The sequence below is a fragment of the Populus nigra genome, chromosome 17 (genome assembly GCF_951802175.1).
Source record: "Populus nigra chromosome 17, ddPopNigr1.1, whole genome shotgun sequence".
Lineage (NCBI taxonomy): Eukaryota > Viridiplantae > Streptophyta > Magnoliopsida > Malpighiales > Salicaceae > Populus > Populus nigra.
Window position 1 is genome coordinate 4311441 of NC_084868.1, and position 25853 is coordinate 4337293.

Consider the following 25853-nt stretch of genomic DNA (forward strand, 5'->3'; position numbering starts at 1 on the left):
CTCTAAAGTAGAAGGTATGACAATGCAAACACGGGATGTTAAACCCTGACCTCAAACAAGTTCCCAGCTCAGAAGCCTCCGTCTTGTGTGTGAAAACTGGAGTGGTTTCCGCTGCCGCAAAACTAACGTCCACCTCAACCAATGTGCCACGTAATAAAATCAAATCCCAGCGGCGCGGCCGTCAGACTATAATTTCGTAAGCCAATCCACAGACTATAATCCCATCTCTCCACTTCACCTCCTCACACGCTCCCAAACAAAATTCAGTTGTTCTTTAGTCCCTGGTTTCAAGAAATGTTGTGGCTGAGTCCTTCCTTTTTTAAAATTGATAATTTGTTTTCTTGACTCTGACTCATTTTAGCCCCTTTTTATTAAATCCCTAATATGCCCTTTTGATAATTAAATTCATGGAGAAGAAAAGGAACATATAAAATGGGATCCAGAGATGGAAAGTGTTGTTTTAAATTCTGCGTTTCTATAAAACAGTACTCCTAATTCTGTTCCATTTCGTCTTCTCCTCTATAAACCTCCAACTCGATCTCCACCGTTAGATAAATGGCTGCATCTGTCTCTACCGTTGGTGCTGGTAACAGAGGGCTGGTACTGATTTTCCCGCCCTTTTCTTTATGTTCTCAGTTTTACCTATATATTGTGTTAGATTTTATCGAGTGAGCCCATGAATCTTTTTCTTGTTTTCATCCAAAATAAAAAATTTGCAGCATTGTTTCTAGCTTTTCGATTTTAGTACACAAGCAAGATTCGTTGTTCTTTGTTGAGAAAGTACAAGATAATCACATGATTATAAGTTTAGTTCAAGAACCTTTTTCTTTTTTACTTGTTTTTATGTTTGAAATTCAATTGAAGGAGATGGAGTTGGTGCTGTGTTTACAGTGTTTTGGTTCATCGATGACAAAGAAACAAGTTTCTTTTGTGCAGTTGAATTTAAAAGGCGCTGGCTCTGGACCCTCATGGCCAACCTCTGCATTCTTTGACAATAGCTTGAAAACGGTACTGGGCTCAAAGATCACCAACCAGAGGCTCTTGACACGGAATTTGAAGCTTGCTGCCGAATATGATAAGGAAAAGCAGCCTTCGAAAGACAAATGGAAGGGGCTTGCATTTGACACATCGGATGACCAACAGGACATTACCAGAGGTAAGGGAATGGTTGACTCTCTCTTCCAAGCTCCCATGGGGACAGGAACTCACTATGCTGTCATGAGCTCCTATGACTATACCAGCAAAGGTCTAAGACAGTAAGTAGATCAATTTTTCTGAGTTGAAGATCCAGGAACTCGATTTATAAATATTGCTGGGATGGATAACTATGCTTGATCCTTGTTATTAGGCATGGAATTTTGAACCTCGAGGTCTTAATTATTGAGCTGTATTTAGGTACAAACTGGACAACAATATGGATGGTTTCTACATCGCATCTTCATTTATGGACAAACTTGTTGTTCACATCACCAAGAATTTCTTGCAACTCCCAAACATTAAGGCAAGTATTTGGCTTTTTATTTTTTGTATTTTTGAGAATGATTCAACTTTTTAGTATTGCTATTTTGACAAATGCAGGAAAAAAAAAAAACGTGGTTCATATAATAATTATTGTAACAGGTTCCTCTCATCTTGGGTATCTGGGGAGGCAAAGGTCAAGGAAAATCATTTCAGTGTGAGCTTGTCTTTGCCAAGATGGGAATCAAGTGAGTTGATATAATTTTCGCCTCTCTCTCTCTCTGTTTTTTTTTTCCAAGGATTTTGATTTCAAGTTCAAGATATGAGAGGAAGCCCAGTTTTGAAAAATTTGACTACAAATACTTGAATGCTTACTCTCTGATATTATGCTGATGAATATTCAGCCCTATTGTGATGAGTGCTGGAGAATTGGAAAGTGGGAACGCTGGTGAGCCTGCAAAATTGATCAGACAAAGGTATCGCGAGGCAGCGGACATCATCAAGAAGAGAGGAAAGATGTGCTGCCTCTTCATCAATGATCTAGATGCAGGAGCCGGTAGGTTTGGTGGAACTACCCAATATACAGTAAACAATCAGATGGTTAATGCTACCCTCATGAACATTGCTGATAACCCGACCAGTGTCCAGCTCCCAGGTATGTACAACAAGGAGGAGAACCCCCGCGTTCCGATCATTGTCACTGGTAATGACTTCTCCACGTTGTATGCCCCTCTCATCCGTGATGGCCGAATGGAGAAATTCTACTGGGCCCCTACTCGGGAAGACCGAATTGGTGTGTGCACAGGGATCTTTGGCAGTGATAATGTTCCCAGGGAGGACATTGTCAAGCTTGTCAACACTTTCCATGGGCAATCCATTGGTAAGGTTTACACAATTATTTTATATTTACTCCTAGAAAAGTTTTGATCTAAGAGTCAATGGTGCATTCAAGCCGTGCAATCCAAACCACGAAACAGCTGAAGATAAGCATATATGGTTGAGCAATTTAATTAGTAAATAATTCACTGAACACGTTTTGCATTAGAGTGAGAAGAACAACTCTCGAACATCAAGCCGCTAGTTTTCTGATTAAGCCATGTTCAATTTGGTTTTGATTGAAAGACGTGATTTTGTTATACTAGAATATGAATGCTGATGACTATCTCTGTTTTGAGTGTAGACTTCTTCGGTGCACTTAGGGCAAGAGCATATGACGACGAAGTGAGGAAGTGGATTTCTGGTGTGGGTGTAGAAAATGTTGGGAAAAGGCTTGTGAACTCAAAGGAAGGACCTCCAATTTTGGAACAACCGAAGATGACTCTCGAGAAGCTCCTTGAGTATGGCAACATGCTTGTCCTGGAGCAGGAGAACGTGAAGAGAGTCCGGTTGTCTGACAAATACTTGAAAGACGCAGCTCTTGGAGATGCAAATGAAGATGCCATGAAGAACGGAAGTTTCTATGGTTAGACCTTGATCCAAATTAAACGCCTTGATGAGATATTTACATCTGTCTTTAGGATTGTGCAATAAAGATATCAGAAGAAATAATCAAGCTTTTCTATAATTTTTTGGACACAAGCAAAGCCGCCCAACAGGTCAACCTTCCTGTTCCAGAAGACTGCACTAATTCATTGGCAGAGAACTTTCATCCAACCGCTAGGAGTGATGATGTCAGCTGCCTCTGTCAATTTTAGGCCTTGCTTATAAATGTTATTATGTTGTAAAGATGGTATACTCTAGAATGAGGTGGCAACTCTGTCTCATATATTGGTTTAACTTATAATTGAGTTAATAAAGATGATGTACAGGCGCAAAAGGTACGGGAGGGAGCTATATTCAGTAGCTTTTGGTACATTTTATTTAGGAGTAGCTACAGTGAAGGTAATTGTTCATAGACTCTTTGTAGTTTTTTCTTTGGAAAACTTTCAGTTGATTTTTCACTTGGTTGTTTTGCAGCTTAGGTTTTCTATTAAGTTTTAGGAGTTGAAGTTGATATTGACGATTTGGAATAAAGAGGATGCAATGTTGTATATTTGAAATTGACTTTTATTACCTTTATAGTTGCCTTCGACGTGATTAGCCTCTCTTTTTTTTCTCCAAAGCCTTTTTTTCTCCACGGGTGTGGAGATTCTAGCACTCTTCACTTATTGCTCTATACGCTTTGCCATTACCACAACATTAGTGAATAGCATTGTCAAACTACTCATCACATGCTCGTAGTACAGTGCCTTGAGCGCGTTAGTAAATGAAGTAACCATTTCATTGTCCAAGAGCAGGGGAGTATTCCCTTATGCTTTCCTTGTCCCCTTTCTCCAAATTAGACAAGTTGGTTCTGCAATGAGCAATGTTTATGTTGTATTTGTATTGTTTGACGAAAGCATCTACCTAATCTTTTCATCTACGAATATTGATGTTGTTTAGTCTTATGCACCAATTTAATACCACTTCGCTCAAACTATCTTAGGAAAAGTGTATTAGTAACTTCTTATCATGTATTACTTTTATCATTTTGTTGCAGTAGGATTTGAAATGAGTAATGGGGCATTGTGTTTCGGTGTATTTAATGAATTCTGGAACTTAAAAATTATATGGTACTACCATGTTTGAGACTAGACACATCTTTGCAGCTTTTACTGGATCATACAAGTCTACCCCTTCAATAGCCCTTATCTTAGCTTCTAGTGTTGTCATTTTATCTTGATCAATATTGTTAGATGATCTTGTTTTATGGGATTCATTTGTGAATGTATTTACGACTGCAGGTGTTGGTACTGGTATCGTTGGTTGCACAAATGCTGGATTATGTTGGGGATCGTAAGCCCTTTCTCCTGTTATTTCTTCGAGCTGAGTTGTTGCTTGATTTTGAACAAAAATGGCAAGTTTATTGGAAAGACTCTCATCAGAGGCATTATTTAATGCTTGCTCAAGTAAGCTAGTGAGGAGAGCTACACAAACTTTTGAAGAATCCAACTCTTCCTGGAAGTGAGCATCATAGTAAGCGCATTCTTCATCTTTTGTGTTTTTTTGTTAGAGTCGAGTGTTGTAGACTTTATAGATTGGAGCTTTTTGGGTACCTATATTTTAATCTGGTGTATATATGTTTGTTATTTACAATGAATAGATGTATGTGTGTGGATGCAAATGTATGCACATGCACATAAGGTATGGATTAACCTGTTTAAGGAGCTAATCCATAATTTCCTTATCAAGCACGGGTAGAATCCATAGTCTGGTAAATTTAAAGATATTTTACCCAAGTTTTTAGGTCATTTGAATCTCATACACATTAGAAAATACTTAAAAAATGGGTCTCCACTTATTTCATTTATGAAGAACAAGTTTTCATATAAAGAGTCTTTTCTACTCAAATATTACTCCTCTATTGGCTACATTCTTGATAAAAGAGAAGACTTCATTCAAATATTCATATTTGTAGACGTTGTTGTCAGTCAATCCTGGAAGCTTTTACCCATAGCTCGTTTGTCTTCTGAGCCACTATATCAATTAGCCTATCATTTTGTTTATTCTTGTAGTGGAACAAAGGCTTATCATGAAACAGTGTTCCATTATTGGTTTACCCACAGCTCGTTTGCCTTCTGGGCCACTATATCAATTAGCCTATCATTTTGTTCAATCTTGTAGTGGAACAAAATGTTATCATGAAGCAGTGTTCCATTATTCGTGGCTAATGATTTGTTGTTCTTTTCTAGCATTTGAACCGTCTTTTCTAGCTGCTGGATCTAGTTTCTGGCCCTTTGCAGTTCTTCCTTTTCTATATCAAGTTTAGTTATCTTGGTATGTAATTGTACATTGAAGTTGCTGATGTAGTCTTGGCACTCCTTGAAAACTTTGGTTTTAACTTGTGGTTAATGAACATAATTTACAAATTAAATATGGGATTCACTTGTATTGAATTAAGATTTTGTTGAAAATTATTCTTCAATATAAGTATTTTAACATGTTTAAAATAATTTATGGGTGAAAGAAAAATTAATCTTAAAAAAATTTGGATTGACATTTTTTTTTTCAAATTAAAAAATATCTTAGTTTCAAGTTAAAAAATTACAAGATTTTTTTTGTGGTTTATATAGTGGAAAATTAAAATATAAAAATTAGGCTTGCAAGACATTAAAATTATTAAAGGGGAGAGGATATAGGCTATGTGAGTTTTAAAATTAAATGATTTGGGTTTGGGTTTGAGTTTATTATAAATAAATTTTTGATACAAAAGAATTATTTTTACGTCAATCCATAAAACAAAGTGTCCAAATTTAGTAGTTTATGTGATAAGTTTCTTACATTAACACTTGAAAAGTTTAAAGTATTAAATGTCTTGCAATTAATAAAAAATGTCAGAATTGGTTCTCATAATTTAGAATTAATAATTACAGCTCTAATCCCTATATAAATTAAGGTTGTCAATTTTGTTCTGTTCCACTTGGAATGAGTAGTATATCTCGTTTAAGTTCAAGAAACATAACAAACCATAATAGATTTCATCTTATTTAGAATCTCAGCCTATTCTGGGAATTCCGCCTAGAACATTTTGGTTCCATTCCAGCCGTTCCATTCCTGCCAAATAGTATTTTTTGTTTTTGCTTTTATTAAAAAATATATTTTATTTCTTTAATTTCATCATCTAACACTTGATTTATTAGATATTGAACTTCATAATTTATTGTGGTTTGTCTTTTTTGTGGTTATCTTAGTGTCATGATACATGTTACGGGTTTGACAAGTTAACACAATTAACTCAAGTGTTTTTTTAATTAACTTTTATTTTTGGAGAAAACCTAACATATGAAAAAAAAAATAGATTTGCTTTTCTTTTTTATTTTCATCTTCTTTTTGTTTTTGGGTGTGTTTATACAAGTTTTATTTAGTTTAGTTGAATTTGTTCATGTTGGGTGTTTTCCCTTTACATGTGTGGTTTACTTTACTTTGGGTATTAGTGCTTGTTTTTGTACAAAACAGTATGTTGGATTTTTATCTCAAAACCTAAAATTTTTATTTTATCTTTTAATCTCCTAATGATTGATGATAATATGTGTATTATAGGTTCAAATTAGTTGAATTTGATAAAAGTATAAACTAGATGAATGAGTTTACTTGTAATATTTTAAACTTAATTAGTTTATGAATTGACTTTGAAAGTATGTCATGATGACTTAGCATATGATTTAACCTTTTGTGAATATTTTAGTCTCCAACGTGATTATTTAATGAGTGTTACACATTCAAAGGTTATGTATTTCCAAAACTTGCTTAATATAATATAAAGACTATATTTACATTACATGTTTGCATGAACATGATAAGGGCATGTAGGAATTCGATCATTTAAGCCAAACTAAGTCAACTAAAGTATGTTATCCATTAATAAGCTCTTTTGAGATTATTTATCTTTTTTTTCTTTACCTATATTTTACGAGCCTTAATTTTTCATATGTTTCTTTATTCCTTGCCAAGGACTAGTAAAACATATGTGTGATGTTTATATGGGTTCATGGTTGGAAAGTTTGAGAAAAAATGGTTATGTGATGGAGTTTTGTGTTGAATTTGATTATGATCACTTTTAGCCAAATCAAGTATCAAAAAAAAAAAGTTGAAACATGATGGTGTTAGACAGAATTAAAAAAATTCCTTTATAATTTTAATGAGAATATATTGTGGGATTTGAAATCAAAAGAAGCTAAGTATTTGTGTTTTGATGATATGAATATGTGTGCTTTGGTGATTATATGCTATTGATTTTGTCATTTATATGTTATACTAGATTCTTTGGTTATTAACCTTTTCTTATCCTTTTTTTGCCTCATCTTAACCATATCTCCATTATAAATAAAGACCATTTGATTCATATGTTGATTATAATATTTAGTAGTGGAGCCTTTTCTTTACCCTTTCTTTACCTCATATTAACCACATTCTCATTATAAATAAAGACCATTTGATTCATCTGTTGCTTATATATTTAGTAGCGGAGATAAGATTGAAAAGCAAACATATGATCGCTCATAACATTGAATGATTTTGAATGAAAAAATATAAGTTATAAACACTTCAGTGTTAGAGAGTATACTAATAAGAGGACTTATTATTTTGGTATAACAGACATTTCATTTAAGTTCCAAAAGCTAAGGAAGGTTTGAAAGTTGCCTTGTGAATAAATTCATGAAATTTTATGCTTTAAACTTTTCAAATTTGTTTCATGTCTACAATATTTGTAATCTTTAATTTTGTTGACAAATTGGAAGAAAAATTGAATAATGAGGTGGTTTTGTCTTAGTTTCTTCTTTTTATTTAATTTGCTTGTTTTTATTTTGAGTACTTAGTTTTTCTTTCTTTTCGAATTTTAAGTCTTATTTTTAGAGTTTATTGTCTTTGACTTTTCTTTTCCTTGCTCAAAGATATGCAAGATCTAAGTTTGGGGGAATTTGATACAATTATATTATTATATCTTTTTAGTTTTTTATTCTTAGTTTTTTTATTCATGTTTTATGTCTTACAATAGCTTATTTAACTTATTATGTACTTAATAATGCTATAGAGACACAAAGTGTAAGAAAGAGCTAAATGAATTATTTTTAGCACAATTTTAAATAAAGGATTAAAAAGAGAACATTGGGATTAGTTATTGGAGATAATAATAGAAAATCCTAATTGAATTAGGAATCCAGCTTGATAAAAGAATCCTAGTGGGATTAGGATTAGTTAGAGAAAATCTATTAGACTAAACCATTGTGTATTCTTTAGATCATATCTGAAGCTACAAATAAAATTTTTTTATGATTTAAGTTGCAATAAAAATTAGATATTTCAAGCTTTTCATCCATTTATGGTATGCCTAAAAATATATTTGAAATTGACTTGAAATCTATCACCAGATTAACTTGAGTCTAGCCTATCTTTTCATGTTCGAATGATAACACAGTAGCTCATTAATTTTATGAAAAATGTCTTATAAAACCAAGAAACTTTTCTAGAAGGTTAAAGTTAATGCACAAGTTTTTAGAATCAAAATAAGATAAAGACACCTAAAAGTAGTCTTATTAGAAAATGGTTATTAACTAGGAAACTCTTCCACCTCAACTCTATATATACTCAGTCCTGACCTCTACATGGGAGAAAAGAATGATGGCTATTGTTGTTTTCAAAATTATTTTTTCTATATCTTTTTTTTAATTGGTGACAAACTTAGTTTTTAGTTTTAAGATGTTAGTACTTTTGGATCTTAAATTATTACCAGTGTTTGTACTTAAAAATATTTTATATTTGATTGTAATACATGACTGTCTTGTGTTTTTCTATGATTAAATTTGATGATTAATAACTAAAATTCTATATGATGCGCAATATATGCTTTTGGTTTTAAATTTATTGCTATTAATTATTTTATGATGAATTCATAACTAATTAACTTAAGTAATGGAAGTATATAATTTTCAAACTCATGTTTGATTATTTGTAACTTGGAAAAAATAAGTATTGATTAAATTAACTCCTTATACTTGTTTAATTATCATGAATCAATTGCACCAATCTTAATTTTAATGTTGTCATATAATTAAATCTTACATGCTTAATGAATATTATTATGTGACTAAGGTTATTTGATGCACGAATGCTAGGTTAACTAAAAGTAAGGATAGGTTGAAAAACTTATTTTTCATGGTTGATTTCTTTATGATCACAAATCATATTATAAAACATATATAATTCAATGATTGATGTTTAATTATTCTTAAGGAACACTTTTTTAAAATTGATATTAAAACATTTTCTCTTTGTATTTTATATTCTACAAAATTAGCCTCTTGATTTTTAGAATTGGTTTCTTTTGTTTTCTTAACTTTCTAATTTGTTTTTAGTTAGTTTAGATCATAAACAAAATCCTCCTTTGAATTACTTATCGTTTAAATTATATATTAGTTGATTTCATCAAAGTGACATATTTTGTGTATTTTTACTTGATTTGCTTTAATCTAAATTTAAATAGCTTATTTTGATTGAGTAATTAATTTATAATACTAATATCTGTGTGGGATGATACCCTTATATTTTATACTACAAATCATTAATTTTAAGAGTTTAAATTTGCACAACTTTGATACTCGCCAATGTGCTCAATGGTTACGTTGATAGAATAAATATTGATGAAGCAAATTTCAGGTTTAAATTCATTACTTTAGAAAGCAATGGAAGGGAAATAAATAATTCGTTAATTGTTGTTTCATATATAAATTTTAAGATGAAATGACTGAAGTTGATGTTTAAAATTTTTACACTTGAAGTGAAAAAAGAAAAGGGAATAAAGAGTTTTATTTGGCCATTCACGAGATTGAGATAAAAGCAATTTGAACTTGATGATGAGTTCTTTCCAAACCAAGAAGACTGAAATAAGAGAATTCTTTTTTTCTAATTCGTAACTTTATATTAATGGGCATAATTTTTTATTTGATTATTGAATTGAGATGAAATTTTGATAAAAGATTCTCCAAGTCTAATTTTCATCAGGGTTATAATTTAGAAGGAAATAGAGATCAAAAGGGATTTCCAATAATGCCTAGAAATTATTATTCGAGATTTGCTATATTTTTCTAGTTGGTTTATGATTTTTTTTCTTTTTGGTTTAAAACTCTTTTATTATATTTCTAGTTTTATTTTGGACTTTTATTAATTTTTCTTTATTTTCAGGTTTTCTAGTTTATTTAGGTAAGTTTTTTAATTTTATATAAGAAGTTGTAAATCTTCTAAAAAGACAGGGTACTTAAAGAAAAAATATCTAGTAAATTTTAAATTAGAGTTTGTGTGTGATCCATATTCAATATAATTTTATATTTTTATACTTGTTATCTTTTTTATATTGTTTTTGTCTACATCACTTTGACTTAACTTTAGGTGCTTTAGATTGAGTACTATCATGACTTCCTATGACCTTAACCTTCCTTTAACTAGTTATGGCTAGATCTCTATACGCCTCAATATTAAAAACCTTAGATCCAATTTTAACCTGACCTTCTATATATATATATATAAGAATAAAAAACAAAAAAAATACAATATTTAACAACCTTTAAATATTTTAGTTTTTTTCTATTTTCTAAAATTAAATTGTTCACTTTTAAAAAAAAATATAGAAAAAACAATAAAGATCTGATTTTTTTGGTTAGTTTGGTTGCTTTAGAGTTTATTTGTTTTCCATGTAAAATATTTTACATTAAAATATTTTCCAGATTTTTTCATGTTTATTCCTATAACATATTTTTCAAAAAATGTTTTCCTATAAATAATTTATATAAAAACTAGTTAATGAAAAATATTTTACAATCAACTTTCATACTTAATTGATTTTTTTTAAAATATTTTCAACTGATGAAATTTCATATAAATAGCAATTTATTTATAATATTTTTTAACTATTTCAATCACCACCATCATTTCTCTACCACAATCTTTTTCATTAAAACAACTTCTTTACCAGCACTATCTCAGCGCTACCACCATTATTACCAACACTATTTTACAGTCACCTTTTTCTTTCACCTTCTTTTCCTTCTTTATCATGATTATTAAAAAAATATTTTATATCTAAAATATTTAATTTACTTGAAAACACTTTTTAGCCAAATATTAAAAACATTTTAAAACAATTTACATTTAAGAATATTTTTTATTTATAAAATATTTTACACAAAATAAACGAATCCGCCGCTGAATAAACCAAATCAAATTAAGATGGCTCGGGTCATTTCTGGTATAAACACAACTCTTCTTCCCCCCACTGTTTATATAGCAGCCTTTTGTTATTCCTTTAGACATTATCTTAATACCACTTGACATATATATATTAATTATTCTGTCACGCCGCCAGTAGCCATGTCCACATACATACCCAGCACTCTAAAGTATTATATATATATATATATATATAATGTTTTTTCAATAAAAAATAATACAGGATATAAAAAATTGTTATAAAAAAAACACAGATGTTTGTAATTCAAAAAGTCAAGAGATTAACCCGAAAAAATAACTCAACTTATCAAGTTTTAAATTTATTTTTTAATATTTATGAGTTGAAGTTCTTTCACAGAGGTTTACATAGATATTAATTTTAAAATATATAAGATTAATTAACATACAATAAAATCCATATTAATAATTAAAAAAAGAAAAAACAGCTATAGGTCGATACGACAACGCGCCTAGCTGTTTAGCTTGAAAGTCGAGAAACAGCAGAGTCAGTGGTCAGTGCAAGGGGCGCAAAGGTAATAAACATAAAAACCATGTTGATAGTGTCACGAACCTCAGAGATTATATATATATATATTCTCACGAGATTGAGGTGGGAATGGAATAGGTCACACTTGGGTGTGGTGTACTGTTGAGTTCCACTCCACAGTTTGTTTTATGTTCTTAGTGTTTTATTCATTAATCACTGGGTCCGGAGTTATGATGCAATTAGGATTTTTATAATACTCCATTCTTTATAATCTATACTTTAATCCCTTATTATAATGTACATCTTGCTTCTTCTCCAAGCTCCCCATTATGATCGGCTATTCTCTAATAATAATCAAATAATAATAATAATAATAATAATATGCTTGGGCCGGGTTTAGAAGAAGAAAAAAAACTACAGAGGTCTAACAAGGCGATTGTCAGCAAGAGTCAAAGAACAAATTTGTAGTTTTTCAACTAGATATATAGGGTTTCAAAATCGAGGGAGCAAAAAAGTTGAATATTTTTTCATTTTTTAATTTTATTATTTTTATATTTTATTTAAAACCATAAAAAATAATTCTTTTTTAAAATGAATCGTGTTTCAAATACCGCTCTACTTTGATGGTATTTTTAGTTGTGGTTTAAGTATATTTAGTTTAAAAATTTGATTGTGGTTACTTTTTTAAATGTTTTTTTGTGCTGAATTGTATTAAAATTATATATTTTTATTTTTTTAAAATTATTTTTAAATCACTGTATCAAAATAATTTAAAATACATAAAAAAATTAATTTTTAACAAAAATAAAATTAAATTTTTAAAAACCATGATTTATAATATGTTCACAAACAGTGATTGAAAATATTTTTTATTTTGTTATATATTTTCAAAATAGAAAAAGACTTGAAGAAAAAGAAGAAGAAGAAGAAGAAAAGGTGCACCACTATCTAGAAGGCGAAGAGAGAGAGAGCACTTTACAGCCTAGTTTTTCTCTTGTTCCTCAAAATAACATGACCCACCATGCCTTTAATCTCACCAAACTCACAAAAATCGTAGCATAATATCTGTTTGATTCCTTTCCTCCTGCACTGCACCTTGATCTTTTCTTGGCATGGGCTATCTTGTTGAATCTCTCTCCGCTCTTTTCTTTCTCTCAATAATCCCAGTCTCAAGCCAGCTGAATGAATTCTTGTACTCCGGATTCAAAGATGCTGCCACCAACATAACCTTGAGCGGGGTTTCAGAGATTCAAAAAAATGGTATACTTCGCTTAACCAATGAAACTAGTAGATTACTGGGTCATGCTTTTTACCCTTCTCCATTCAAGTTCAAGAACTCCAGTAATGGCACAGCTTTGTCCTTTTCCACTTGTTTTGTGTTCATTATAGTTCCCGAGTATCCAAAACTTGGAGGCCATGGTCTTGCTTTCACAATCGCAACTACAAAGGATCTAAAGGCTCTTCCAAGTCAGTATCTTGGCTTACTCAATTCAAGTGTGGTTAACTTGACAAATCATCTTTTTGCTGTTGAATTCGACACGGTTCAAGATTTTGAGTTTGGTGACATTAATGACAACCATATTGGTATTGATCTCGGCAGCTTGAAGTCTAACGCATCCGCTTCTGCTGCGTATTACACTGGTGATTCCGATTCTTCAAAGCAAGATTTAAACCTTAAGGGTGGAAAGCCAATCCAAGTTTGGATCGACTACGATTCAGTTCAAAATGTTGTCAATGTAACTATTTCGCCTACTTCTAAGAAACCCAAAATTCCAATCTTGTCTTCTCACGTAGATCTGTCGTCTCTGTTTGAAGAATATATGTATGTGGGTTTATCTGCTTCAACAGGTTTGCTTGCTAGTTCACACTATATGCTGGGTTGGAGCTTTAAGTTAAATGGGCAAGCTCCAGCTCTGGATCTTTCTTCTTTACCTTCACTTCCAGCTGGTCACAAGAAGCAGTATACAGGTTTAGTAATCGGTGTTTCAGCTGCAGTTGTTGTGTTTGTTATCATATCAATATCAACTGCTATTTATCTGATCAGAAAAATCAAGAATGCTGACATAGTAGAAGATTGGGAGCTGGAAATGGGGCCACATCGATATTCTTATCAAGAACTCAAGAAGGCAACTAATAGTTTCAGTGACAAGGTGCTCCTTGGAAAAGGTGGTTTTGGCCAAGTTTACAAGGGGATATTACCTGATTCAAAGATTGAAGTTGCGGTGAAGCGAATTTCTAAAGAATCAACACAAGGTTTGCGGGAGTTTGTATCAGAAATTGCTAGTATTGGTCGGCTTCGCCATCGAAATTTAGTTCAATTATTAGGTTGGTACCGCAGAAGAGATGATTTCCTTCTTGTTTATGATTATATGGCTAATGGTAGTTTAGACAAGTTCTTGTTTGAAGAGCCAAAAATGATCTTAAATTGGGAGCAGAGGTTTAAGATCATAAAGGATGTCGCTTCTGGGCTTCTCTATTTACATGAAGGCTACGAGCAAGTGGTAATTCACAGAGATGTTAAGGCCAGCAATGTTTTGCTTGATGAAGAGCTAAACGGTAGGCTTAGTGATTTTGGTCTTGCAAGATTATACGAACATGGAGCGAACCCAAATACGACCCGGGTTGTGGGTACATTGGGTTATCTAGCCCCAGAATTGCCAAGAACAGGAAAGGCCACAGAAAGCTCGGATGTGTATGCGTTTGGTGCACTTTTGCTTGAGGTTGTGTGTGCGCGGAGGCCTATTGAACCCAAAGCATTGCCTGAAGAACTGGTGCTGGTGGATTTGGTGTGGGAGAAGTTTAGAGAAGGGAGAGCCCTTGATGTGATAGATCCTAAGCTAAATGGTGAATATAACGAAAGCGAGGTGATGATGGTGATCAAATTGGGTCTAATGTGCTCCCATAATGCTCCAATGGCAAGGCCTAGCATGAGGCAAGTAGTGAGGTATCTGGATGAGGAAGTCGGGATTCCTCAAAATTTGAGGGATCCAAATGGTGCATATGAAGGAGTGAAGGGTATGAGCGAGGTTTTCGATGATTTTGCACACTCCTTTGCTTCGTCCTCATTTGATAAAATGAGCACATGTTCTTTCATGGAAAATGGTGGTGGCGGTGCTAGTTTTGCCTCACTTTCTACTTCCCCGCTATCACTTCTCCGTGGTAGGGGGGAAACTGGGTAGTGAATGACTCAGGTTGACAAGAAAAGTTTTTCTTTCTTATTGCTCTGCCCATTTTGATTGGCATGTGTCTTCTGGGAAAAGATTGTTGAGACTGACAAATCATCTCTTACCACAGTTCATATGAATGTCGAAGTTTTCCAATTTACAGGATAACTATATGCCGGCCCATAGTTGTCCAGCCATAACAAGTTTCATTTTGATTTTTGCCCTCTAGTATTTTCCCTGTAAAATAAAACTGCAAATCGTGCCTGTGTATGAAAGAGTATCGAGGCTACTTGATGAAAATGAGGAGTTCATTTATGGGTTCTTTTCCCCCTCCATTGATTTTGCTTCTTTTCATTTGTCTGGAACTGCGGATTTATTGATTTTGGATGCTCGAATAGAAATTATTGATCTAAAATTGGATGCTCGAATAGAAGTTATTGATCTTAAAGTGGAATTGAGCTTTGACATGGGCATCATCATTCAAGTGAATTTCAGGTTCTCTAATTTTCGAGTTTTGGTTCTTATATACAATGACACAAGGCATAATAAAAAGATATGTTATAATTGATAATATATATATATATATATATATATATATAATAATTTATTAGGTTATGTTATGATATATTACAATATTTTTAAACATATTAAATTTATTTAATTTTTCACATCAATCAAAAATACTATTACATAAAATTCCACGTCTACTCATTTTGAGTGTTCATATTTGAAGAAACAATGATGAGGGTGAGCATTACTATGAGCATGAAGAGCATATATATAATATTCATGTTTTTATTTAATAACATTTATAATCGTGAGAACATCTCCATGTGAGTAGACCCTAGATATCAAGATTGTCAAATATAACAACCTAAACTATAGGGGTTATACTTCATCTCTTACTAGGATGCAGATATTACCATGTTATTTTTGCAATATAGATTTATAGTGTTCTTGAAACTTTGAAAAATACAATTAAATTACCATGTTTTTAATGCTAGGTGGTGTGTTTGATGAAGCTACTTGTGATTATGGAATGTGAGAATATGTTGAGTTTAACTAGAATTTGTTAATTATGGTTTTTGTGGTTTTTTACAAGTTTTTTTAAGCGAGATAATTTTTTTTGATATACTTTCTATATAGAGGAAACTTTGTCCAAATTTTGATAAAATTATAGATATTTCAACTCTCTAAAATCATAAAGTAAATAAAATTTCAGATTAACAAAATTATGATTTTATAAACTTTTTTAGGCTTAAAAAACAAAAATGGCACAAAACCTTACAATAGCCAAAACGGTCTGACTGTTTTGGTTACAGTCCAACCGTTTTATCAAATGTTCATACTGTTTTGTCTACAATCTAACCATTTTATCAAATGTCAAACCGTTTCTTAAAATAGTTGTGAACCGTGATATCAGTTGTCATGGTTCTGAAACACGACATATATCAAATGTCGCGATTTAGAATCATAATATTATTAAAATATCATATTGATATCTTCATACAATACTATTTTACCAAAACTTTTTTATCTTATGTTATTTCAGCATTTAATTATATTTTGGTGCTACTCACAACAATGTATCCCTAATTTTTGCTATTTCCGTGCTTGCTTAATTGAAGACAAGCCAAAGTGAAAAACACGAAAAGAAAAGGAAAGAAGAATCATAGAGAACATTCACAAGCATTTTCGTATCAAGTACCAGCATAAGGTCTTTATTCGTTCAGTCCATTCTCTCACGCACACAGCACACAGCACACAGCACACAGCCCCATTCTACGAGCTCTCTCAATTTTACACAATGAGTCAACATACAACCTTACTGATCCATTCCGTCGAAATCCAAGTCGTGTTGAAAATTTATGCGTCTTCTACGCAAAAGGAAAAGAAAATTACAAATTGAAAATGACATTAGAGTGGACATTGGCCCCCAGTGGCTAATGGATCCGATTTGACGTTGAAATGTGTGTAAACTGGAAGAAAATAAACCATACAATTGACATATATCTTCCAACCGGTATTGTTTATTATTAATTCTCGTACGAGCGCTACTAGAGAAGAAAACACATCTCAGCTCTGGATTGTCATTGCAAAATTAACACCAAGTTAATTCACACTCTAAGCCCGAAGAGAGATTTGATGTGTAATTGGTTTCTGAATCTACAAAGGTAACACAAAGTTAAGCTTGTTGTCTTTCTAGATAAATATATTTCTTACATGGGCATCACAATAGGGATGGTGGACTAGTCAAAAACCACGCGGGCAACAAGATAAACCTTAAGGTTCTTGAGTCTGCTGGTCAAGTCTGAACAATATAAAAGAATATCAGTGGCAACTAACCCATAATTAATAAATGGATGATGGGCATGGTGCCTTCCAACAGCAGCCTCCCATGAACCTTCAATGCAAGCTTGTGCTTATCTCATTTGCACATAAGCAGGTCCCCACAGATTCAATCTGACCAATCAGCAAAAAAGGTAAACTCTTAAGAGGAGCGTAATCTATAGGTAGGGAATTTCCCAAACTGAAGTCCTAACAGAAAACATGGGACAAGAGTCGCCAGATTTGACTAATTTTCATATTGCCTTAAGATTACGCTCTGAAAGTGTAGGTTATAGGATCACGATCATCTAATGCATAGACTTTCTTTTTAGTGTTGCTGATTGGATATGCCATTATAATCGCCAAACATGAACAAGTAACAGGTGGAGACAGTTGCAATGTTATTCCAGATTTTCTTTCTGGTGCATGTCTCAGTTAGCTTCACAGCTTCTCAAGATCTCAACTTCACTTGCAAATGGGTTAGCCGAGGCAACCTCCAATGGCCCTTCGAGGCTAACCAACGAAACCAAACAACAAAAGGGTCACGCCTTCTATCCAAGCCCAGTACAACCTTCAAGAACTCTGTAGATGACACTGCTTTCGCCTTCTCCACTACCTTTGTTTTCGGTATTAGACCTGAATATGAACTCTTAGTGGCCATGGTATTGTTTTTGTCATTGCACCCACAAGAGGTCTCCCAGGAGTTCTTCCAAGCCAGTGGCTTGGCCTATTTAACGAGAGCAACAATGGGAATCAGACCAACCATGTTGTTGCTGTGGAGCTTGAAACGATATACACAAGTTCAATGATATCAATGGCAACCATTTTGGGATTGATATTAATGGTTTAAGATCTGTACAATCTGCTTCAGCAAGTTATTTTTCCAATCCTGATGGTAAGTTCGCAAACTTAACACTTATTAGTGTTCATCCAATGCAAGTTCGGGTGGAATATGATGGCATGAAGAAGCAACTTCGTGTCACTTTAGCTCCGACAAATGGTATTAAACACAGTAAGCCATCAGGGCTTGTGGAATTAGTCGAGATGTGCATAAACTGGTGTGGACACCCACATTAAACTAAAAAAAAAAAATACACAGTAAGCCACTTTTGTTTTTGCATCTTGATTTGTCACCAATCTTGAACGGTACTAATGCGGAATTGTCTCCTAAATTCCTAATATGAGGTTTGAAGATTAATGTAGTAATAAAAATCTTGATTTGAAGAATCAAAATTATATATAATTGATCACTTTTATTCTACCCATATAATATATAAGATACAAATAAAAAATATAAATCACAATAAAATTGATTAATTATTCAAAGAATTTTCAAGTTCAATTAAGAATTTATTATTAGAATCACTCAATATATCACACAAAAATAAATAAGCACACAATATATGATTGTAGATAAAAATTCATTAACTCCATCAAAATTTTTTTACATAAAAGTATTTATATGTAAATCCTAAAATTAATGGGTTAGATATGCACCTATTTTAAATAAAACCCAAAATAATAAAAATAAGATTTAAAATAATAAAAATAAATAAAAAACATAGTCTAAAATTATTTTTCACCCTTTACACTTATAATAGTGAAAAATACCTCAAATAAATAATTGGTTAAGAATCTTTCTTGAACAAAAGTGTGATATCAGCCTTGTAAAATAATAATTAATTTCTAACTAGTTAATTCTTCTAATTTGATATGTAATCCTTATAAAATAAGCAAGTGTGTCACATAACTTCTCAATAACATCAAGAACTCTTGTAATGAATGGATTCCATAACTTAAAAAAAAAAAAAAAAAAAAAAAAAAAACAATGTCTAATCTGTTTTCACACTTTACTAGCTAATTCTATACTCAACTTCAAACATGTTCTCTCCTTCGGATGAATTAGTAAACTTACCATATATCATTGAAAAGATACAGATATCTAGTTTACAACTCCATTGAAATCACATCCAAATTCCTCATCCAGCTTCAAATATGACCTGAAAATAAATAAAGATCCATAAGACTTAGAATAGATGTAATAGACACTCCTAATAAATCCTTTAATGTCATAGCCAGGATAATTTCATCTCAACTCTCATTATAGTTTATGCTGTAAGAAGGACAAGGAAGTTCGCAGAAGTGCTGGAAGATTGGGACCTCACTGATTCAAATACAAAGATCTCTATATTTCCACTAAAGGATTTAGGGACAATGAACTGTTGGGTAGTGGTGGCTTTGGCAGTGTCTACAAAGGTGTCCTGCCAACCTCTAAGATTGAGATTGCAGTGAAAAGGATGTCTCATGAATCGAGACAGGGGATGAGGGATTTTTGGCGGAAATTGTCAGCATTCCCACCTTCGTCACCGGAACTTAGTCCCACTCTTAGGCTACTGCCGGCGTAAAGGAGAGCTACTTTTGGTATATGACTACATGCCTAATGGAAGTTCAGACAAATACCTCTATGACCAACCAACGGTCACCCTCAATTGGCGCCAATGATTTAGGGTCATCAAAGGTGTAGCTTCAGGGCTGTTTTATCTACATGAAGAATGGGAAGTTGTGGTTCATTGAGATGTCAAGGCTAGTAATGTCTTGCTAGATGGTGAACTGAATGGATGATTAGGAGATTTCGGCCTTGCAAGATTATATGATCACGGAACAGATCATCAGACAACCCATGTTGTTGGAACTCTAGGATATATCTTGCACCTGAGCATGCTCGAATTGGAAAGGCGACGACAAGCACTAATGTGTTTTCTTCTGGGGCCTTCTTGCTTGAGGTTGCTTCTGGTAGAAGACCAATACAACCGACAGAGGATGTAATCTTGGTTGATTGGGTGTTCATTGGTGGATTTCTAGAGGCCAGCGATCCAAACTTGGGTACAGAACATATTGCAGAAGAAATGGAATTGGTGTTGAAACTTGGTTTGAGGTGCTCTCATTCTGACCCAGCTGCTAGGCCAAGCATGCGCCAAGTAATGCAGTTCTTAGAGAGGGGGGTGTTCCTCTGCCAGACATTTCACCACTTTGTCTTTCTGCTGGGGGCCTAACATTTCCACACCGTGAAGGTTTAGACGATTTTGCCATGTCTTATCCATCTTCCATGGACAAGGCATTCTCACATACGTCCTCTATTGCAGAGTCCCTCCTTTCAGGGGGGCGTTAGTTCTTCGTTTTCTTTCAAGACCTTGTCAAGAATTCATGTACAATCTATCTGGGGAATCCGAGGTGTTCCTGAAAAGGCCAATATGTAAGATATTATCCTCTGGATTTTTCATGTAGTAAACTGTCCTTTGGAGATGCATATGGAAGATCAAGATCACCTGCAGAAAAATAAAAGGATGCATAACACAGCATCCCTTTTGACGCGGTCCCCCTTAACCGATACATTGCATCAAATACACGCTTAAAGTTTCAATTTCAATTTGGTTTTTGCCAGAGGCAATCGAGGGGGAATGAATTCTGAACAGTAAAGACGAATGAAAATTACATCACATGAATGTGAGTTAATATATATAATCAAATTAAATCATACTTAATCTAACAAAAAAGAGAATGATGTTGCAGTGTGTGGACAAAATAGAAAGAAAACAGTAGCTCCTACAGTAAAAACGAAGCGATGATGTCCCTTTTTAAGAGCTTGCATTTATTATTGACAAGAGAAAGAGAAATTATTTATTCCAAATAATTTATTAATTATGTATAGGAATTAGGATGAACTATTCATTTTTTTTTAATTAATGTGGGTGTTCGGGTCAGCTTGTGTGCACTTCAACTAATCTCATGAGCTCTGAAGTTAATGACCATATAAGTCTTTAGTGACTATTATATTAATAACTATAGAACTCGAATATAAAACAATAAAAAAAATAAATTTTTTAATTTTTAATTTTTATTTTTAGATCACCTACTAAATCTAAATGGTTAGGATGAATCATTCATTGCAGCAATTGCTACGGCTACTTGTGTTTTTTCTTTTGAAATTGCCAAACCCATTTGTCATTCACATTCAAATGTGAAGCTTCAGGCCAGAAATCCTTAATACAAAGTATTTGGCTCGCATTCCGCGTGAGCTGAATAAAATTTTCTTTTTAGAAAAAAAGGTTTAGCCATTGGCAATGTAATTTTTGCAGGCATCAATTTTTTTTTAATGTGAGTAAAGTAATTTTTATCGTGAGCCAAAACTATTGCAAAGGGTTACAAAAACAGAATACTAGCTAATGTTATGAAAAGTAATTTCATACAATTTAATGAAAAAAAAATTAAAATTAAATAGTATTTAATCAAACAATATAAAAATATAGTGACCGAGTAAAAACTAAAACTAATTTATGAAGGGTTGTCCAAAAATATCTCTAGCTAATATAAATAAATAAAATATAATTTCATGAAAAAAAAAATTGGAGCTTCAATGTCATCTTATAAAAAACATTTCAAATTATTTTTAGTTAATAAAATAAAATATAATATATAGAGAAAACATTAAAACAAAAAAAAATAGACCTCGCATGTGCAGGCCTGTTCTCTTGGCCCATCCAAAAAATACATACTCGTGCATCAAGCCTTTTTAATTTTTTATATTAAAGGATGCCCAGCTCTTCATTTTTAGTCTATTTGTTTTTGTAAAAAGAAAATTGTATGTGATGTACTGTTAGCTGGCCCAATTTCAGGCTATTAGAGGATTGCTTGAATGTTGGGCAATGGATTTTTTATATCAAAAAAACTTAATTTTCAATTTATTTTGATCTAAAAAAACAAAAAAAAAATATCTTAAATATTTTGATAAATTCATCCACAGCCTCAAATAGCCCAAAACTCAACTAAAAAAAATTCAAAAATCAACATGAAATAAAATACTTCTCGAGTTTAGATTTACCATCTTAGACAATGAGAAGGGCAAGGAACACCTAGGTGGAGAACTCCTCTCATTAAATGGAAGTCATTGACAATAAAATCAACCTTTTGCATGGCTGAAATTAGTGGTAATTAAAACATTTTCTCTTTACAACTATAATTTAGCAACTCTTTTTTATCTCTCTTAAACTAAGAACTGAAAAATAATAAAAATAAAGTTTTATTTCAAAATTAAAATTTTAAAATATCAAGGGATTGGAAATTTATCATTAAAAAAGTTGGAGGGCCAAAGTGAACTTTTCTTGTAAATTTTGAAACCGCCATTCATTTTCTCTTTATAGCCATTAGCAATGTATTTTTTTAGTGTTAGTAATTTTTTTTTTTCATGAGCCAAAACCATTATGAAGGGCTATAAACAAAATGTCAGCTAATGTTAAAAAAAAATAATGCCATAATTTTTTTAAAAAATAAAAACAAAAGATTGAATTGTAATTATTAAGGGGTCCAAAAGGAGCGCTCACTGATATTAAAAAAAAAGCTATGATTTGGTGAAGAAATTGGAATTTCTATGGTACACAATAAAAAAAAATTCAAATTAATTTTTAGTTGATGGCCTTAAATGTAAAATGTAGGGAAAACCTAAAAAAAAAGACAAAAAAAAAAAAAGCAAAACATGTTAGGCACCTACATGGGCCTGCGTGCCTGGTCATATAAAAGAGAAATGACCTATGCAACATGCCTCTTTAATTTTATTTTTCAATTAAAGGGTAAATGACACGCCGTCCATCCTAGAAACAATGTGCAAGCAACACGTCGTTTGCTAGCCCAGTTTCAAGCGACCAGAGGGTTCCTGAAAAGTTAGGCAATGGGTTGTTTTACCAAAAACAATTTATTTTTAACCCATTCTTAACCCAAAACACCTAGAAAATACCTTGATAAATCCTTCAATGGTCTCAAAAAATAAATATCGGAACAAAAACCCAAAATAAACTTGGAATAATAAAATTCTTGAGCTTAAATCTATCATCTTAGACGATGATAAAGGAAGAAAACACATAGGTAAAACTTTCCTAATCGAATAGACCTCATTGACACCAATATTGATCTTTTTTATAGTAAAAATTGGTGTCAACCAAAACACTCTCTACAACCGAAGTTCGACTACCTTCTCTCTCATCTCTCAAAATAAGAACTGAAAAATAAATAAAATGAATTTTTGTATCAAAAATGAATTTTCAAAACATTAAGGGACTTAAAATTTATCATTTTAAAAGTAAACTTTTCATCATAATTTTGAAATTGTCACCCATCTTCTCGACCTTTTTCACTTTGGTCATTTGGTCATTTGACTCTAAATACTATCATTTCTTAACAAATTTACTTAAATTAGCCATTAATTTGGTCCTAAAATGGTGAAATTAAGGAAAATAAATAAGGGGAAAAGAGGGCATATGGCAATCCATAATGCCTTATGTAAGTGTGACTAAGGGCATGGGCTACAATGATTTACCTATATCTTTTAGCATTTTCTACTAGCTATATGGCACATGTTTTACTACAGGCTGGATAATTTTATTTTTCAGCACAAAATATGAATGTGTAAGCGTTCACAATGTGTTTTTTGGCACAACGAAAAAACTATAATCACAAAATAAAAAGCGTTATGCATATATTTAATTAAATAAATTGGCAAAAATTTGTGACAATAAATTCAAACAAAAATAGTTGATGATAACTAAAGACTAAATTGAAAATGTGATAGATATGTGTATCAAGATATATGATCTCGCAACATGGACAACGAACTCTGTTGTGTTAAATAACTTTGTTTCTTGGAATCAATTATTATTATAATGGATAATCATTTAAAAAACATGAAAAGAAAAATTAATATTTTTCTTTCAGACAAAAAAAATATCTAGACATCATTAATGTGTTTTCTAAGAAAATAAAAATTAATCATGAATTCAAAATATGACACACACACACACACACACACACACACATATATATATATATATATATATATATATATATATTGAGATGTTTGTTAGTGAATATGCCATGTAACTAATCGATTGGTTATACGTAATATTAATTTTATTCAGGTAAAATATATTTATCATTAACAAAGGCTTTCTTTATCTTTAATCTTCAATTATATTTTATGAATTTGAAGCAAAGATAAAGTCTATGGAACAAAAATATTTTGTATAGAGAATTATAAAGTTGTTATAATTATGAGATTCATATTGTTTCAATGCATTGGACATTAATTAAAGTTATAGAGACCGTTGTATATTATATTCCTTCATTTATGAAAAGAAGCAGTTGCTATAATAAATTATGGTGTAAGGAATACCTGGAACTAATATGCAGGTGCTTGTCAGATGACATATACATTGAACTAACCTAAAAGAGAATTCTATATGCAAAGAGCACCTATGTCTATAGAAAGGCTAATATGATAGTTGTGTAAGTGATTTTTAAACTTGAGATCATTAAATTATATTATATAGAAAGTGTTATGTTTTGATCCTAATTATGTGTTGTCCTAATCAAAAGTAACAAACAGACAAATATTAGGTATAATATAAATTATATAAAGATATTTAAGTAATCAAATAGTATGATTGTCAAATTATTGGGCAATGTGGAATAAGATTTGAAAAGAATTTTAAATATTCAAAAAATCAATTACTATAGTGTTGAGAACTAACATAATTTAACAAAATAGATATACTACATGCTATAATGTTTAAATCAAAATATTCACGATGAAGATATAATAATTATATTAAGAAATTAGTCACTAAAAGATTAAGTCAAATTATTAATGACTTTCTTAATATTTGAGAATCATGACAAGTTGCTAGATATTATTCTTGATCTTCAAATATAAGTCATTCAATTATTAAATTAATAATAAATTAAATTGTTTAATTTATTTAATCTTATTTTATTTACGATTATGATTTATATCTGAGCTAACTTATATGGGTCACACAAATAAGAACCAGTGGTTTTTTCTTGATGTCAAATTTATTTTTTTAGGCAATTTAAAAGTGAAAAAATAGCTAAGTGGAACTTTTTTAATTATATAGAACTCATTGACATTAAGATCGATCATTTTGGTAGCTGAAATGAGTGTCCAGTAATGATTTTCTCTTTCTACTTTTGGAATCCAATGACTTTTTCTCTCCTATCTCAAAATAGAGAAAAAAATAAGAAAAATTAGTTTTTGACCAAAATTGACTTTTCTTGAAATTTAAAAAATATGAAGTGCCTAACATTTTTAATTTAGAAAGTATGAGGACTATAATGAATATTTTACCAGAATTTTGAAAGCACCACCCATGTCATCTATTTCTTTCACTATAGTCCTTTGGCTTGTAACCTTGTCATTTCCTAACAAATTAACTAAAATTGGCCTTCAATCTTATAAGAGAGAAATAAAATAAAAAATAGGATGAAAAAAATTGCCACAATATAATGAGTCTGTATCTATAATATTTTGCCCATGTCTTTTAGTTTATACTAGATCATTGGTTTACGATATGTTGTGGGTCGGATTAATTTTTTTTAAGTGAAAAAAATATCTAGGCGTTACTAATATTTTTTCTAGTAAAAAAAATAAGTCGTGTAGATATTGACCCGATGTCATCTGGTTGCTTTGGTAGGCTCAAAAACCACCTCAATGACTTGTAAAAACTAGTTTGGCTCAAAATAAATATTTAAAATGAGATTTTTTTTATAAATATTAAAACGATTACATATTGGATCGATTCAGGTCAACCTGGGTTAACCTGACAATTCGCGTC

At 31.8% G+C, this 25853-nt stretch overlaps 2 protein-coding genes and 1 pseudogene across 2 annotated transcripts; all 3 read left to right on the forward strand.

Moving 5' to 3' along the window:
• Positions 1-301: 301 nt before the first annotated feature.
• Positions 302-3254, forward strand: LOC133677180 (ribulose bisphosphate carboxylase/oxygenase activase, chloroplastic-like). Its single transcript, XM_062099045.1, has 6 exons — positions 302-600; positions 937-1256; positions 1396-1501; positions 1621-1706; positions 1863-2338; positions 2639-3254. Exons 1-6 carry the CDS (start codon positions 556-558, stop codon positions 2923-2925), a joined length of 1320 nt encoding a protein of 439 aa, XP_061955029.1. The 5' UTR covers positions 302-555; the 3' UTR covers positions 2926-3254.
• A 9374-nt stretch (positions 3255-12628) lies between these two features.
• On the forward strand, positions 12629-15182 carry LOC133677617 (L-type lectin-domain containing receptor kinase S.4-like). The gene has a single exon (XM_062099721.1). The coding sequence runs from the start codon at positions 12796-12798 to the stop codon at positions 14860-14862; it is 2067 nt and encodes a 688-aa protein (XP_061955705.1). The 5' UTR covers positions 12629-12795; the 3' UTR covers positions 14863-15182.
• Positions 15183-17206: 2024 nt separating this feature from the next.
• On the forward strand, positions 17207-20344 carry LOC133677524 (L-type lectin-domain containing receptor kinase IV.1-like; annotated as a pseudogene).
• Positions 20345-25853: the final 5509 nt, after the last annotated feature.